Below are 18,865 nucleotides of genomic sequence, written 5' to 3' on the forward strand. Positions count from 1 at the left end.
TCCAGGATGTGGATCTTCACGCTGCAGGTGGTCGTCTGCATGAGGTACTGTTGGGTGATGATGGTCATTGCTGGGGGGTGGACTAGACAGGGAGGAGAGAAATGAAGAAGTGGGGTGGGTGTGGAGGCCTAGAGGGGGGCGGGGGAGGCTGGGTTGGTGGGGGAAAGAGCAATGCTGCAGAGGTTGTGGAATGGGTGAGGTGGTTTATGGAGCCGGAGGGTGGGAAGGACAGCACTGGAGTGTGGTGGGGTTGGCGGCTGTGCAGGTGTGAACGGGCATGGGGGCGGTGTGCAGGTGTGAACGGGCATGGGATGGAATAGGGGAAAGGGGTTCAGAGGGAAGGGACCGTGATGTCAACTGATGTGTGCTGGGGGGGCACACTGAGGGAATTGTTGATAGGAAGGGATGGTGAGGGTTAAAGGAGGCTGTTGGAGCTGGTAGGGTAGGAGGGTGAGAGTCCTGCAAAGATGGGTGAAGGGACTCTGAGGGTTGTTGGAGGGGATATGGAAGTAAAACCACATTCTGGGGGCTTGGCAGGATGAGTGGGTGCATGTCCATTGTCATGAATGGGGAGGCCCTCCTCAGGAAGGTAGGGGACATAGACATTCACCTGCATGGCATGGAGGGTGATGGGGGAGGGTTGTAAAGTGACTGTGGGGAAGTCAAAGGTCACACCAGGAGGGTCAATGGTAATGGGGGGGAGGATGTGGGTCACAGGGGGAAGGTTGGAAGATGTTGAACTCAACCTGGAAAGTCTCATGCGCCATGGCCGTGTGCAACTATCTAGAGCCTCGAGGTGGAGATCTCCAGATGCTGCATGGGTCAATGAGGTTGGGCGGAGTGGCAGGTCAGCTCACCAGGACAATTGAAGGGGAACCCCAGCACCCAGTATTGACAATGCTGAGGCGTTTCAACAGATGAACACATGAAGGGCAAATGCTCAGTGTATGAGAGAGGCCTCTTGCTCAAGGCACACAAGGGCCCTGGCAGAGATCCTTGCCTCCCTGCATATGCATGATTCCAGGGGACATAGACCCAGCCTGGGCGTCCCCCTGAAGATACTGCAGGTGCGGGGTTGTGTTGGTGGTGCACAGGCTTAACAACTACAAATCACAATTAAACCACACCAGATCTCATTAATGTGCAAGTATAGTCTATTTACAAAATTGTAAGAACATTAACAATTATAGTGCACCCTTGCAACCACATGTGAAATCATATATTCTTAATCTTTCATCCCCTACCGCTTCTTCTATGTGCTCCCCCGACACTCGCAGCAGGGGTGGAGGCAGCCTGCTGACCAGTCTGCCCTCTTGCCTTGGATGACCTGAGGCCTGGAGGGCCCCAGCTTACTTTGGTTACCCTGCTTTGGGGCAGCTGCTCCTGCTGCGGTCACGGGGAGGAAGCTGAAGGAGTCACAAGCAAGTGGAATTCCAAAGGGCCTGACACCCCGAGTGGAGGTCCCAGGGATGTCCAACAGCCGCTCCTCCTCTCTTTGGGTGCCTGAGAGCCCCTGCCTGACTTCCTGAGGAGAAGGAGCTCCTGGAGGGAGGTTGAGAGCCCCGTTCCCCTCTCACGTAGCCACAGCAAGATCTCACCCCTGGCTACAGTGATAGAGTGCAGGTCTGCACACATCTCCGACAAAAACTTGGTGTTCTGCTGGATGAGGTTCTCCATGTCATTCGCCATCCTCTCCATGGAGAGCACCATGCACGCACAGGTCGGAACCACTTCACCAGAGAGCAGGCGGACAGACTCCTCTGCTTCACGTGCCACTCTGTTGAGGGCCTCCACCACCTCTGCCTGATGTTCCCCGCCTCTCGCTGCATCTCCAGCATCTCGTGCAGGGCTGATCCCAGAGGTTCGTCATCCGACTCGGACATTGCAGATGCCTCTACCCCAGCAGTCCTCTGAGTGCCAGTGAGCTTGACTGACACTGCCTCTCCCTGCTGCAGACACGTGTCCTTGCGGTGATCACCAAAATGTGAGACTCTGCCTGAACTACATCTAGCACCCACCGAGGTGTGTGTCTCTGGACTGGTGGAGGGTGCAGGCTACGTCTGTGACGGCTCCAAAGGTGCACTTTCTTCCTCCTCCCCAATATCCTCGGTCTCTGAGGGTGGGAGGTACTGCTGGGTAGGGCATCTTCTTCTGTCCTTCCCCTCTTCCTGCTGGCACCTGTAAGTGAGAGAAGAGAGAGCGAGTGACTGCACCAGCTGCCTCCAACATGCAGTAACACATGACCCTTAGGTTTCTATGCGACTACATTATACATGGATCTGTACTGGATGGAGGCCGCCTGCCAACCTCTCCATCTGCACAGGCTCGGTTGGGTTCCATCGTTGCCAACTGGGCTGCCCGCTCCTTGAACTCTATAAGGTTCCTCAGGTCAGGCCAGCCCCCTCCCGCCTTCTCTCTCTCCTGTTGTGCTGTAACTTTTCCTGCAAAAAGAGAGAAGATGGGGTTGAGAGCAATTGGGTTTCAGGTACCTTTCCCATGGTTCCAGTCTTACAAATAACCCACTGGATTGTGTGCCATGTGACTGATGCACTGCAGGTTGTCCACAAGGGTTCTGGCACAGCACCCTCCAGAATGGTGAGAACATGCAGCTATAAGGATAAGGCTCACAGAGGCATGTCATTAGTGACTCTTGTTGCTGCCCTCAACGCTTAAGCCCTTCCCCCACCACCCCCTCCCCACCCCCAGACAGCACCTGAGCTCTCTGTGTGGAAGGATCAGGGACTCACAGTGGCCTCTCTACCTGCAGTCTGGATGGACTGCAGTGGGCTATGAGGCATCACCTTATCACGTTGAGTAGCTCTTTTATGCATGGGCCACTTGGGTGGTGCCCTTGCCTCTGAGGCCCATGTCCCCTCTACCATTCAGTGAGGTGAATGTGAGCAGTTGAGGGTCCACTTACCCTGGTGGCGTGGATGAGGTCATTCACCCTTTTCCAGCACTGTGGGGCAGTGCCTCAGTGGGAGCCATGGGCACTGACCAGCCTGGTGATCTCCTCCCATGCAGAGTTGGTCAGACAGCTCGGCCTCCTCCCACTATCATCGGCATACAGGGCGCCCATCCTGGCCTCCACTGCATTGAGCAGCACATCAAGGGAAGCGTCACTGAATCTGGGGACTGGAGCTCTCTGGGTTCAACGGGCCACCTCGTCCTTCTAAGGTAGGCTCACAACAAAGAAGTTGATGTCCGGGTGCCTTTTAAATACAGCACCCGGATATGATGGAGGGGCATGTGTCACCCAGTCCGCCTCGCCACGTAATACGTTGGGAAACCCCTGACTGCATAATTAATGAGCCCAGCATCACGCGATTTGGCACAAATTCCCACCAGACTCCACAGCGGAAAATACTCCTGGTTCCCGCCCCAGCCATAGGACTTAGACCAAGAATGGAAAATCCCAGCCAACAAATCTTAAAATCAAATATTTCTATAGTTTTATGCACGATCAAATGAATAATAATGTACAGAATTATGTTCTTCTTTTCAACATCAATGTACCAATCATACACAAGGTTTGGTGAAACAATAATGTGGATTCTTTATTTGAACCTAAGACTATATACAGATAACGTTCACTTTGGGCACATGCCTGACCTCATCCACTGCTGCTTACAGACTGACTACTAGTCATGAGGCTAATACATCACACCATGTTGAGGTAGTAATGATTGACATTAGTTTAATACACACTGCCTTAAAGGTGTAGGCACATCCTATCACAACAGAGAACAAAGAACAAAGAAAAGTACAGCACAGGAACAGGCCCTTCGGCCCTCCAAGCCTGCGCCGATCATATTGCCTGTCAAACTAAAATATTTTGCACTTCCGGGGTCCGTATCCCTCTATTCCCATCCTATTCATGTATTTGTCAAACTGCCTCTTAAACACCACTATCGTACCTGCTTCCACCACTTCCTCTGGCAGCGAATTCCAGACACTCACTACCCTCTGCATAAAAAACTTGCCCCACATATCTCCTCTAAAGTTTTCTCCTCTCACCTTAAATCTATGTCCCCTAGTAATTGACTCTGCCACCCTGGGTAAAAGCTTCTGACTGTCTGCTCTGTCCATGCCACTCATAATTTTGTAAACTTCTATCAAGTCGCCCCTCAATCTCCGTCGCTCTAGTGAGAACAGTCCGAGTTTCTCCAACCTCTCCTCATAGCTAATAACCTCCAGACCAGGAAGAATCCTGGTAAACCTCCTCTGCACCCTCTCCAATGCCTCCATATCCTTCTGGTAATGTGACAACCAGAATTCTACGCAATATTCCAAGTGTGGCCTAACCAAGGTTCTATACAGCTGCAGCATGACTTCCCAGCTTTTATACTCAATACCCCTGCCAATGAAGCCAAGCATGCCATATGCCTTCCTGACTACTTTATCCATCTGCGTTGCCACTTTCAGTGACCTGTGGACCTGTACACCCAGATCCCTCTGCCCATCGATGCACTTAAGGGTTCTGCCATTTACTGTATAATTCCTACCTGTATTAGGCCTTCCAAAATGCATTACCTCGCATTTGTCCGGATGAAACTCCATCTGCCATTTCTCCGCCCAAGTCTCCAACTGATCTATATCCCGTTGTATCCTTTGACAATCCTGTTCACTATCTGCAACGCCTCCAACCTTAGTGTCGTCTGCAAACTTACTAATTAGCCCAGTTACATTTTCCTCCAAATCATTTATGTATACCACAAACAGCAAAGGTCCTAGCACTGATCCCTGTGGAACTCCACTAGTCACAGCTCTCCGTTCAGAAAAGCACCCTTCCACTGCTACCCTCTGTCTTCTATGACCAAGCCAATTCTGTATCCATCTTGCCAGCTCACCTCTGATCCCGTGTGACTTTACTTTCTGTACCAGTCTGCCATGAGGGACCTCATCAAAGGCCTTACTGAAATCCATGTAGATAACATCCACTGCCCTTCCATCGTCGATCATCTTTGTCACTTCCTCGAAAAACTCGATCAAGTTAGTGAGACACGACCTCCCCTTCATAAAACCATGCTGCCTCTCACTAATAAGCCCATTTGCTTCCAAATGGTAGTAAATCCTGTCACGAAGAATCTTCTCCAATAATTTCCCTACCACTGACGTAAGGCCACCGGCCTGTAATTTCCTGAATTATCCCTGCTACCCTTCTTAAACAATGGAACAACATTGGCCATTCTCCAGTCCTCTGGGACCTCACCCGTAGCCAGTGAGGATGCAAAGATTTCTGTCAAGGCCCCAGCAATCTCCTCCCTTGCCTCCCTCAGTACTCTGGGGTAGATCCCATCTGGCCCTGGGGACTTATCCACCTTAATATTCTTCAAGACGCCTAACACCTCCTCTTTTTTGACCTCAACATGATCCAGGCTATCTACATGCTCTTCCCTAGACAAATCGACCGCTAAGTCCTCTTTGGTGAATACTGATGAGAAGTACTCATTTAGTATCTCTCCCATTTCTTCTGGCTCCACACACAGATTCCCACCTCTGTCCCTGAGTGGGCCTACCCTTTCCCTGGCTATCCTCTTGCTTTTTACATATGTATACAAGGCCTTGGGATTTTCCTTAATCCTGTTTGCCAATGACTTTTCATGACCCCTTTTAGCCCTCCTGACTCCTTGCTTAGTTTCTTCCTACTTTATTTATATTCTCCACAGGCTTCATCTGTTCTGATCCTTCTAGCCCTTACAAATGCTTCCCTTTTCTTTTTGACTAATCTCACAATATCCTTCGTTATCCAAGGTTCTTGAAACTTGCCATACTTATCCTTCATCCTAGCAGGAACATGCCGGTACTGAATTCTTATCAACTGATGTTTGAAAACCCCCCAAATGTCAGTTGTTGATTTGCCCTCAAACATCCGCCTCCAGTCTAGATTCCTCAGTTCCTGCCTAATATTGTTATAATTAGCCTTCCCCCAATTAAGCACCTTAACCCGAGGACTCCTGTTATCCTTATCCACCAGTACCTTGAAACTTACTGAATTATGGTCACTTTTCCCGAAATGCTCCCCCACTGAAACTTCGACCACCTGGCCGGGTTCATTCCCTAATACCAGATCCAGTAATGCCCCTTCCCTAGTTGGACTATCTGCATATTGTCTCAGGAAGCCCTCCTGGATGCACCTTACAAATTCTGCACCATCTAAACCCCTAGCACTAAATGATTCCCAGTCAATATAGGGAAAGTTAAAATCACCCACCACAACAACACTTTTACATCTTTCCAAACTCTACCTACATAACTGTTCCTCAGTCTCCCGCCGGCAATTGGGAGGCCTATAGTAAACCCCCAATATTGTGACTGCGCCCTTCCTATTCCAGAGCTCTACCCATATTGCCTCGCTGCATGAGCCCTCCGAGGTGTCCTCCTGTCGTACAGCTGTCATATTCTCCTTAACCAGCAGTGCAACTCCCCCACCTCTTCTACATCCCTCTCTATCCTGCCTGAAATATTTAATTCCTGGAACGTTTATCTGCCAATCCTGTCCATCCTTCAACCAAGTCTCTGTAATAGCAACAACATCATAGTCCCAAGTACTAATCCAAGCTCTAAGCTCATCCGCCTTGCCTGTTATACTTCTCGCATTGAAACAAATGCATTTCAGACCCCCAGTCCCACTGTGTTCAGTAATTTCTCCCTGCCTGCTCTTCCTCTTAGTCCTACTGGCCATATTCACTAGTTCCCAGTCATTTATTTCACCTGTTGACCTATTGCTCTGGTTCCCACCCCCCTGCCATATTAGTTTAAACCCTCCCAAGTGACACTAGCAAACCTCGCAGCCAGGATATTGGTGCCCCTCCAGTTTAGATGCAACCCGTCCTTCTTGTACAGGTCCCACCTGCCCCGGAAGAGATCCCAATGATCCAGATATCGCAAACCCTCCCTCCTACACCATCTGTTCAGCCACATGTTGAGCTGCACTATCTTCCTATTTCTAGCCTCACTGGCACATGGCACAGGGAGTAATCCTGAGATTACAACCCTAGAGGTCCTGTTTTTTAACATTCTGCCTTACTCCCTGAACTCCCACTGCAGGACCTCGTCACTCTTCCTGCCTATGTCGTTAGTACCAATGTGTACCACGACCTCTGGCTGTTCTCCCTCCCCCTTCAGAATGTCCCGTACCCGATCAGAGACATCCTGGACCCTGGCACCAGGGAGGCAACATACCATCCTGGTGTCTCTTTCACGACCACAGAAGCGCCTATCTGAGCCCCTGACTATAGAGTCTCCTATGACAATTGCTCTTCTGTGCTTTGACCCCCCCTGCTGAAAAACAGAGCCAGCCGTGGTGCCCCTGTTCTGGCTACTGCTGTTGTTTTCCCCTGATAGGCCATCCCCCCAACAGTATCCAAAACGGTATGCCTGTTAGAGAGGGGGACAGCCACAGGGGATTTCTGCACTGACTGCCTGCCCCTTCTAGTGGTCACCCATCTATCCGCCTGTACCTTGGGTGTGACCACGTCTGCAAAACTCCTGTCTATGGCGCTTTCCGCCACCTGAATGCTCCTAAGTGCATCCAACTGCTGCTCCAACTGATCCATGCGGTCTGTGAGGAGCTGCAATTGGGTACACTTCCTGCAGATGTAGTTGTCCAGGACACTTGAAGCGTCACAGATTTCCCACATCCCACAGGTGAAGCACTTCACCCCAGCAACTGCCCTTCCTAGAACTATTTAAGAAATTAATTTAAATCTAATAACTGCTTATTGACTCTTTATTAACTATACGTTCCCTAGGGCTAGATTTCTATTATAAATGCTAAATTCTAAGAACAGTAATCCCCTGCTTCTGGTCTAGATACCCTCTAATTATTAATTAAGTGATTAATTTATTTGAAGAAGAACCTCTGGTCCAGCCAGTTTTGACCAGGAGCCAGATATATACCTTTAAAATGACTAAATTAAATAAAATAGAAGAATAACTAAATCATATATTGTTCAGGAGACACCATGGAAACACCTTGAAAGTTAAAGTGCGACGCATGCAGGATATTTCATACTAAAAATCAACAAGCTGAGACTGACCAAATGTGACCAAAAATATGTCAACACACTAGTAACTAAACTAAACTTGAGAGGAAAAACTTCTAAAAATCCCACAAAGAGGAAAAGGAAGAGTTTCATTGGGATAAACAAGAAAATGCTGAAAATGTCCTTTCTATCTAATTTGACTTCTTCCAGCCATTTTAACCTTTTTTTTTGGTAAAACAACTGTGATGCCTTGTGCATCACAATATAAAAATTCCCACCCCACTTGATAGCCATTTGATCTCCAGGAAGAGTCAAACCCTGTTTACAAATTCCTCCATGGCCTCAGTCCTCCCTACCTCTGTAATTTGCTCCAGTCCTACAACTCTCTGAGAAATCTGAGCTCCTATAATTCCCGTCTCTTGTGCATCACAATTTTAATCGCTCCACTATTGGCACCGTGCCTTCAGCTGCCTGGGCCCTAAGCTCTGGAATTCCCTCCCTAAACCTCTCTGCCTTTTTCCCTCATTATATAGCTTTATAAATACATTCAGGGAAAAAAAAGTGATAAAAATAAATGTGGAGCCGTTAAAGACAGATGCAAATAAGACTATAAAAGAGAACAATAAAACATCAAATTTGTTAAATGAAAGCTTTGGCCCAGATTTCCGCTCCCGTGTTGGATAGGCAGAATTCCCAGCTCTGCAAACCTGACCTTTAAAAATGAACACTGGATTTTCAGGATGGCGGGGGGGGGGGGGGGGTGGTGGGGGGATTAAAAGTTGGGGCCAGCAACCCCAGAACTGCGGAAGCTGCCGGATGTGGAGGCAGACTGGGCATAAAACCTGCCTTGCAGCTCCGCCAAAATATAAAATAAGAGAATAAAACATGAAACATCCCTCCAGCCCTCACCCTTCACCCCCCTTACCCCCAACACATTTCCTATGCACCATCCGTGCCAACCCATGCCACCTCATGCCCCTCACCCATACACCATGGTCTTTTATACCCCTCCATGCCAAAGACTGCATACCCACCCACCCCCTATGGCCCCTCATGCGCCCCCATGCCAAGCAATACACCCACCAGCCTCATGGTCCTTTATAGCCCCTATGCCAACTTAGTGCCAAACCATGCCAATCCATGATCCCCACTCACCACCCTTTGTCCTTAGACCCACCATGCCAAATCACCTAGTATCCACTATGGGAAGACCTCAGGACCCATGCAGAGGTGAGATAAAATAAAGTTCTATAAAATAAAGTTCTAAGGGTAGAATTTTATGGCCCCTCCTGCCGGCCGGATATTCCAGACCCACTGAAGTCAATAGAGTTGTGAGCCGCTCACCGCATTTTCCGGCCCTGCACCCACCGCGACGGGATTGTAAATTTCCGCCTAAGTGTCTATTGCAGATGTCACTATATTGAAAAAAAACACTCCTATTCATTAGAACTCCTTTACTACATTTACATTCCTCAACTAAATAAAGCCTAATAACAACAAACAGTTCATTCAAGTGCACGATCCCTTATAACAAAAAGCATTGGAATTCATAGTCCCACATCAAAGAGTCTATAACCACTTGTAGCTGTCAATCAAACTGTAAAATGGCAGAAATCCTACAGTGATCATGAATGGTTGTGAAATCAGTCATACAGCACTCATCCAGCGATGGAAGCTCTCAGGCTTATGTCAATAAACAGAATGAAATACTAAGCAATCATTTTTTATACTCCAAGACATTTTTTCAAAGATTTAAAGGGCAGGACAGTTAAATGCCTTGACAGCTCCTTTTGACCGATGCTTTTGACAATACCGCTTGACACTTTTGAAAGGCCCTCTTGACAGCTCCCCTTGACAGATCCTTTTGATGGTCCACTTGACAGCTCCCTTTGACAGGACCACAACACTTTTGATCGTTCCCTTTGTCAGTTCCTCTTGACAGGTGCTTCTGACAGTTTTGACAGTTGATTTTGACAAGTCTGTTGGCAGTTCCAATGAGCTTGGCAGTAATAAGTTTATGCACTTCTTACGCACATTTTTGCCTACTTTTAGCAATTCTAAAGGGTGCCCTGCCCCTCTCAAAGGGCACCTAACTTACTTCAAAGGGCACCTGACCTCCACAAGAAATGTAGTAGGACAAGATCAAAAGGGGTACCTTACCTCTTTCCAATGAATCCACAATGTTCAAACATGCTCTTATCAGGTCTATTCTGCACACTTTGGGTTTCACACTCCCAGTGCTGCCAAAATCCCACTTGATTGGAGGCAGCTGATGATTTAAAGGGCTAGCTTCCTCCATAGAACACGTGTGTGCGAAACATACCCTGCCCCATTCTCACCCCTGTGAAAATGGGAAGTACTGTGGGCAGGATTGCAATTTTCAGGCAGTTCTGCTATTTTCGCCACGACAGAGAGGCTCTCTGTCTTGGCGAAGTTCTTGGCCTATGTATCCATTTTCATAATGGAGAAAGAGGTCAGTGTAGCAGTGGTAAACGAGTATTTAATGATGAGCTAAGGAGATGAACTTTGCGGATTTAACATAAGTAAAAATATCGCAATGGAGAAAATAATGGGATGTGAGATAGGCCAAACTCCAAGACTTGATGGATTCCACCCTAGGATATTAAAAGAATGAGCTGAGGAAATTGCAGATGTGTACTTTCTGTAGATTCAGGAATTTTGTGTTCAGATTACTAAATGGGACAAGATCCAAAGGGGTACCTTACCTCTCTCCAACGAATCCACAATGTTCAAACAGCTCTGTTAAGAAATTAAGAAATGAGGGAGAGGCAAACCAGGAAGCTACAGAATCATCAGTTGTGGGGAAGTTACAAGTATTTATCATCAGAGACAGAGTGACAAGTGTGACATGGTCAAAAAGTGGCAGCATGGGTTTCTAATGCTTGACAAATAAATTAGATTTTTTTTTAAAGAGGTTACAAGCATGATGGAAAGGGGACTGTCTATGCATAGTGTATATATTGACAGAATCCAATTGATAATGTTTCACACAAGATATTATGAGCAAAAATTTGAACACATGGAAATGGGGTAGCCTTGTGACATATGGGTAATTGGTTGACAGGCAGAAGACACAGGGTAGGAATTAAAGGAAATTGAGAAGTAGTTCCCAAGGATCTGTACCTCATTGTTTGACCCTCTACACCCCATTATCATTCTGATGAATCTACATTGTACCACTTCCAAAGCCAATATATCAATACATATTAATAATTTGGATGATAAATCAAGAGTTTTATATCCAAGTTTGCAATTGTCAGTAAGTTAGGAGGCTTGGAAGGTGTGCAAGAAGGGAACAGAAAGCTACAAAGGGACATTTATACATTAAGTATATACTGAGTGGGCAAAGCTATAGTAAATAGAGGTTAGTCTGGCAAGGTGTCATCCACTTTTCAGCTAAGTAGGATAAATCAGAGTATTTCTTATTGGTGAGAAACTGGAGGTGTCAAGAGATTGGGGAGTTAAAGTACATTACTTATCCAAAGCTAGTAAATAGGTACAAAAAACAATCAAAATTATGGAATGTCAGCCTTTACCTCAGTACAGCTGGAGTACAAAGGGGAGAAAGTTATGCTTCAGTTGGATAGAGCATTGTCAATCATTGTCACAGTCAGGCCCCTATATGGGCACTGCTGCTCCAGAACAAAATATTGGCCTTGGTGATGATGCAACACAGATTCACCAGAATGATAAGAGCAAAATACTGCGGATGCTGGAAATCTGAAATAAAAACAGAAAATGCTGCAAAAACTCAAGGGGGGAGGATTTTCCCCTAGTCGGGCGGGCGCGGCAGGCGGGCCCGGGAGCGGCTGCACAACAGATCGGGCCCCGACCGCGATTTCACGCTGGCTGGCCAATTAATAGCCAGCCAGCATGAATCATGCGCTGAAACGCTCAGCGCTGCCTAGGTGAGTGGGGGCGGAGGAGGGCGAGCGTGGAAGTCAGCGCATGTGCGCGGGTACACTCACAGAAAGCTCCCTGAAGGCACAGAGCTGCCTCAGGGAGCTGAAGATTTTTCACATTAGAATTAAGTTTATTTAAAAAAAAAGAAAACATGTTCCCTCATGTGACTCTGTCACATGAGCAGAGACATGTTAGAAACGAGATTTAAAAATTTCTATTTTATTTTTAATTAACATCGGAAACCTCATCCCGCCGGTGGGTGAGGTTTCCTCAAAAACCCAAGGCCACTTGGCCTTTTCGCTCGCCTGCAAACTGGAAGGCTGGACGGCAGGGAAAAGTTCAGTTTAATTCATTTATGAATGGGCGTAACAGCCTCTTAATTGTCAGCAGGTGCGCCACCAACTCCCGTGTGTGCCCGCTGACCAAAATATCGTGCGCGTGCCCAACGTCATCGCGAGCTATTTCATGCTCATGCAAGTAAGGCGCGTGCCCACATGCTGAGGTGAACATTCAGCCCAGGAGGTCTGGCAGCATCTGTGGAGAGAGAAACAGAGTTAATGTTTTGAGTGCATATGACCCTTCTTCAGAAGACAGATCTAATTGAATATTGGAGCAGGCTTGAGGGGCTGAATGGCCTACTCCTGTTCCTAATGTTTCTAAGTTCCTGTAAAACATAATTTCTCATGTTACTCAAGAAATTTCAATGAATTATAGAAATTTATAGCATGGAAGGAGACCATTTGGCCCATCATGTCCACTGTGGCCGACAAGGAGCCATCCAGCTTAATGACTCTTTCCAGCTCTTGGTCCATAGTCCGTAAAACTGTCTATCTCTGAATATATTTATAAAGCTACACCCTTTCAGGCAGTGAGTACCAGATCCCCACAATCGTCTACATGACAAAAATTTACCTTGAATCCTTTCTAAACTTCTACATCTTACCGTAAATCTGTGCCCCCTGGTTATAGACAACCAAGGGGAATAGTGCCTTCCAATCAATTCTTTCTAGACATCTTTTTATACACTACAATTAGGTCCCCCTTTAGCTTCCTCTGTTCCAAAGAAAACAACCATAACTCATCCAATCTTCCCTCATAATTAAAATTTTTCACTTCAGCGAACATCCTCATAAATCTCCTCTATACTCTCTCTAGTGTAATCACATCTTTCCCAAAGTGAGGTGACCAGAACTGCAACCATGGTCTAACTAGTGTTTTATACTGTTCCTGCATAACCTCCAAGCTATTTTATTCTATGCCTCAGCTAATAAGGCAAGCATTCCATATGCCTTCTTAACCACCTCATCTACTTGTCCAGCCACCTTCAGGACATGCATTCCAAGGTCCCTCTGGTCCTCCACACCTCTCAGTATCTTATCATATATTGTATATTCTCTCGACTTGTTTACCTTCCCCAAATTCATTACCTGACACTTCTCTGAATTGAACTTCATTTTCCACTATTCCACTCAACAGATATTGTTTGCAACCAGGTTGAAATATTGTGACGAAATATAGCTCCCTAAGTAACATTTTTTTTTTGATCCCCATGGAGGCCAAAAAACCTCAAGAGTCAAATTTACTAAACAAGAAAACCAATGGTCAGGATATAACTTTTTATAACTTTTACGTTAACAGTCAAGCCAAAATCAGCATAAATTAAACATAAATTAACAGGAAAATTGCAGTCAGCATAAACTATAGATGACACACTAAATAACAGATACAACGAAGATGGATCTCACAGATTTACTATACAAGCCACTCAGCATTTATTGCACTAATTTCAGCCACAAAGTCTTCAAAGCTCTAGATTTTCTCCAGTGGAATGCAAGCTTCATTACTTTGAGGAAGTAGCCTGATCTCCAGGCGTAAGCGGCACCAACCAACCCAAGTTCCAGGGGCACAGTTTGCACCAAAATGGCATATGCCTGCAAAACCTCCTCAACTCTGCTCAAGATGGACTTGATGGTATGTTATCATCAAGTAACAGTCACAGTAGCAACTATGTATTTGCCTATTCACAGACCTTGGATCCAGCCTCTGTCTTCTTCAGTCTGCCTGTAATGCACCAGTGGGACCTAAGCTCGAATGGCCTTGTGTTTTTTTATCTGGTTTCAAACAGTGTCAGTTTCCCAAGAAACCTGAATTTTCCCTTTCTGTTTCTGTTTCCATTTTAATTTTCCATGAACATGAAGTTTCTGTTTCATTTCCAGTTAAGGTCTGTCTAAAAGAATATAAGCTTTGAAACCACAGATCACATCATTAATTTTAATAAAAATAAACCACCATCACATTATTAATTTTCTTTGTTATTAGTCTCTCCGGTTGCCCAATTGCTGCAGCAGAGAAACTGGCTAAATCCCAGGACAAGCAGAATGAGCTCACAAGGGTTGGACAAAGCTCAGACCAAATGCTCAGGTATGTTCTCATTTGATGTTACCATCTTTCATTTTCTCTGCGTAAGCAGTGCTGCCGGAGGCTATGGTGTCCTGTCAGAAGTATAGCTACTAGTTAATTTCCACTTTCAGTGCCTAGGCGGTACTTTGACCATTTATAGCAAGATAACCAGCCCATTTTAGAATGTATCTAATTTTCACCCCATTGAAATTAAATAAAATGATTGCAAATAAACTAATTATATGTGATATGTCTCAAAATGTTATTTTTTTCTCACTGGTTAATTCAGAAGCTTTTGTTTGTTATGTTTGGAATAACACACAGCCAAGATTACTGTACAAGATAGTAACATAGCATGATCTGTGTACTGTTAGAAATGTTGAGGAAAAAGTTGAGCTATTTAACAATATCATCTGAATGTGTAACTATGTGCATTCTGAGTCAATTCCACAATCGACACATCAATCCCCTTCTCAGTTCCTCTAACCTGAGGAGTCTGAATCCATATGGAAGGTCTACTTGCAATGGGCATCTTTGCATTTGTGTTCCGCCAAGTTAAAACCTGGGAAAATGAGGTAGGCAATGTCCTGATGTTGCTCCTGCCTTTCTAGCAGGATAATTCAGAAAAAAAAGGCTCTATGCCCCTTCAGGAAAGCCTCGGAAGTGCGCATGAAGTAGAAAGTTGACGAGGATTAGGCATAATGGTTTCCATTTGCTTTTCCTCTGCTGTACATCAGGGAAATAGGCATTACTGTAGCACAAAGCAGAGGATAATTGGCACCATGCTGTTATTACCTTGAATATTATAGGAAAATACATGCCTTTTGTTTGTGGATTACAAGTTTTCATTTCGCCCAGATGGGTGAGTTAGGGGAGCAGTGGGAGAGGTGGGGGGAGGGATCTCAAAATACTGTAATCAGAAGAAAGATAAGAGGATGAAAAAGTTGTTAATAAATGACATAGATGCAATACTTGAGGACTAATACAAGAAAATCCACTCTTTCCTGGAATTCTGAAGTAGTTAATGCAGAGATAAAATCAGCAGCAGTAAATTCTGACCTGGTTGCTGCTCTGGACTTCATGTTGGTCCTCAAATGAGGGATCGATTACCATACAATTCAGAGCTTGTTAGCATTTGAACATTGTTACACAACTTGGAACTGCCTCCAGTCTTTCTACCCAACAAGGCTTTAGCACTCACCTTCAGAGTGAGAGTGTACCTCTCTGATGTACTGACTGACCAGCCGGTGTGACGCCTCTATGTTGCTGCAATTGGCAAGGGTACCTCTCCCGCCATGTTAATGAACCAAACCCCAAATTTGGGTAAAGGTCAAGGCAGGACAGCAGCTGCTCTGCCCAGAATTTCATCCTGAGTGATGCGATTAAGAATTCCAGTCTCGATTGATAACCATATTTAGGATTATCCTGGACAATAATTATTCTCAGTAAACCTGTGGAACAGAGGGAAAACAGAGATACAAAGGACCATATTCAGGTTGATCCAGTATGCCACCTGGTGGGGCAATTAAGGAGTGTCACTGACAGCGGAGAAGGGCTGGAATGCTTTTCTGAAGAACGTACAGTTTGATTAGCAGGGGAACTTTGGGGAGGAAATTGGGTAATAAAATAATAAACAGACAAATAGTTCATAACTTTTCTGTCCGTTGTGTAGGCCAATGTGTCTGGTGAAACAAATGGAGATTGCTCAGTTCAGTTATGGATCCACACAGTCAATCAGCACGTCCCATACCACCATATCAAAAGAGCTGGACAAATGTACTAAGGCGCCCTTTGATTATGCCAGCTTTGATGCACAAGTATTTGGAAAGCACACAGTAACATCAAAAGTTCAAGAACGGGAAGCTGTTCAATTTTGCGAATGTAAGTATTGAAGACCAAAATGATTATAGCATTCCATAATATTGAAATATTAGAAAGCAGAAATCACTGATATGTAGTCAAGCTAAAACTAGCTCTCCTACCCTACATCTGATACCCCAACAGGAAATGGGCAGATCTCCTACCAAAACCATAGAGGCCTCATAATACTGTTTGTGAGAGATGCCTCAGTGCTTTGTAAGGGCAGGTTTTCCACCCTCCCACCGCCCCATAGAAAGTAAGTGATAGCCAAAGTATGGAACCAGGAGCAAGACTTCCCTAATTGTTAAACCAGTGGGGTCAGGCATCCTGGGCGTCCAAAGGGTTTTACAATTCTGTCGATCAGCCCCATTGGTGAGGAGCAAATAAGATTCTTGCTTTGCCGAGGTCAGGGAGAATATGGGGTGCTCACCTGCCCCATGGTAATGAGATCCTCTCCCACTGACCCATAACTCCAATGGGGTCAGAGCTAGAGGTTAAACTGAGGTCGCAATCCACATAACGTTTGGACCAAGTTAACAGTAAAAGTGTAGTTTTGCACTGGACTATAATTTTGTGCAGTCTTTTTAGGCTGTTGAAAATTCCAAGGAAGTTCCCACCTCCCTTGGTTAACTACTTTTTAATCACCAGCTTGCATACAGAGTATGCAACTCACCAAGACTCCTTCGACAGCACCTTCCAAATCCATGACTGCTACCACCTTGAAGGACAAGGGCAACAGATGCATAGGAATACCACCACCTGTAAGTTCCCCCTCCAACCCACGCACTATCCTGACTTGGAACTATATCACTGTTCCTTCACTGAGGCTGGGTCAAAATCCTGGAACTCCCTTCCTAAAAGCACTGTGGGTGTACATACACCACCTGCAGCAGTATAAGAGGGCAGCTCACCGCCACCTTCTCAAGGGCAATTAGGGATGAGCAATAAATGCTGGCCTAGCCACAATGTCCACATCCCATGAAAGAATGAAAAAGATAAAAAAATATGCTGAAACAAACCTGTTACAGCAACAAAGCTACTGATATGCAATGAGTAGCTTCATTACTTTCATAATAACCCTGTCTAAGATAAATATGCAAACCGGCAGCACATGATTATAATTAAAATTTAAAATTCAGCCCTTTACTTCTGTTTCCCCTTCCTATCTCTTCTCCCCAATCTGTTGCTTCTATTTTTACTATCCTAGTTTTACTTCTGCTTGACTTCTAATTAATGTAGCTTATTATTAAATGTTTTTGAAATTTAAAATACTTTCATTCATCTGTTTTTTTTTGCCTGCCTTCTAGGTCATCTTGTCCATTTTAGAGGAGGAATTCACAAATGTTTCTGATTGGCTAAAAAACAGTATCAAATTTTAAACTATGGGCAGAATATTGAACTCGGTGGGCGGGAGCGCGCCTGAACCGGCTGAGCGTAAATGACACGTGATGTCGTCAGGCAAGCGTCCCGACGTCATCGCATAGTTGCGCGATATTTCATTAGGCGGGTGTGCACCGACAATTAAAAGGCCTATTAAGGCCATTAACAAGGTAATTAATTTCAAATTTATGCTGCCCATCCAACCTTATGGTTGGCAGGCAGGCGCAAATGCCAAGCAGCCTTTGCACTTTTTAGGAAACCTCATCCACGGGCGGGATGAGGTTTTCTAAAGCAAATAAAAATAAAATAAACATTTCACACTTGAATTAAAAGCATGTCCCTACAGTCACATGAGGGGATGTGTTTTATGACATTTTTATTCTCTTCATTATTTTTTTTTAAACAGCACTTCATCCCTCTGAGGCAGCTCCGTGCCTCAGGGAGATTGAAGCACTCTTTTGTGTGCATGCGCGAAGTTCGCACTAGGCCCACTGTCCCTCCTCACCCCGCCCACACAGGCAGCACTGAGCACTGCCACTCGCGTTCCACGCCTTAATTGGCCCACCCGCATAAAACCGCAGTGCGGTGCCGATCGCAGACGGTGGTCAACATCCCGACTGCCCCCGCCCGCCCTGCCCACCCCTGCCAATCACCCCTGCCAAGGGCAAAATTCTGCCCTATATATATTTTTAACTCACTCTCAGGATTTTTAATTAAACTGAGGTTCAAATTCTCAAACTGCCACAGTGATATGGCAAGGTCAATTATTGACGAATCTTAAAATATCACCCAATGGAAGCTATGGCAGGGCAAGTTATCTCATTTGTAACATTGGGCAGGATTTTGCTCTCGATGGACGGGCGGACCCCACCAGCCGATCGCCGCCGCCGAAACGGGCCCCGCCGCCATTTTGAGTGGGCGGGCCAATTAAGGCCCACCCAGCAGGCCACCCAACGGGAAGCGCTATGAGCTTCCTGTGCGGGGGGTGGAGGGATTCCCCATCTGTCAAAGTGCGCTCTTTCGCACATGCGCGTGGAAGAGCGCACATCTCCCTGAGACTAAGTGCTGTCTCAGGGAGAGCGCTGAAAGTTTTATAAACTTAAAAAATAGAAAAATAAAAAAATTATTAACATGTTCCCCCTCATGTGACATGTTAATAAATATCACATAAAGTTTATTAAAGTTTTTTAAAACGGACATGAAACCTCATCCCGCCAGTGGATGAGGTTTCATGTTTTTTCAGAAGCCCGCTGGAACTCCTGGCCTGCCCGCCAACCTTAAGGTTGGACGGGCAGGTCTTTAATTGGCTTAAT

General features: G+C 45.8%; 1 protein-coding gene across 1 annotated transcript in view; it reads left to right on the forward strand.

The window, feature by feature from the left end:
• Positions 1-18,865, forward strand: part of st18 (ST18 C2H2C-type zinc finger transcription factor) — a 412,589-nt gene that overhangs the window by 333,981 nt on the left and 59,743 nt on the right. The window contains exons 10-11 of the mRNA XM_078540528.1: positions 14,232-14,333; positions 15,985-16,193. Coding sequence (XP_078396654.1) covers positions 14,232-14,333; positions 15,985-16,193 — 311 coding nt within the window. The remainder of the gene's footprint in view (positions 1-14,231; positions 14,334-15,984; positions 16,194-18,865) is intronic.

This window comes from Cetorhinus maximus, chromosome 4 (assembly GCF_964194155.1).
Source record: "Cetorhinus maximus chromosome 4, sCetMax3.hap1.1, whole genome shotgun sequence".
NCBI classification, from domain to species: Eukaryota; Metazoa; Chordata; class Chondrichthyes; order Lamniformes; family Cetorhinidae; genus Cetorhinus; species Cetorhinus maximus.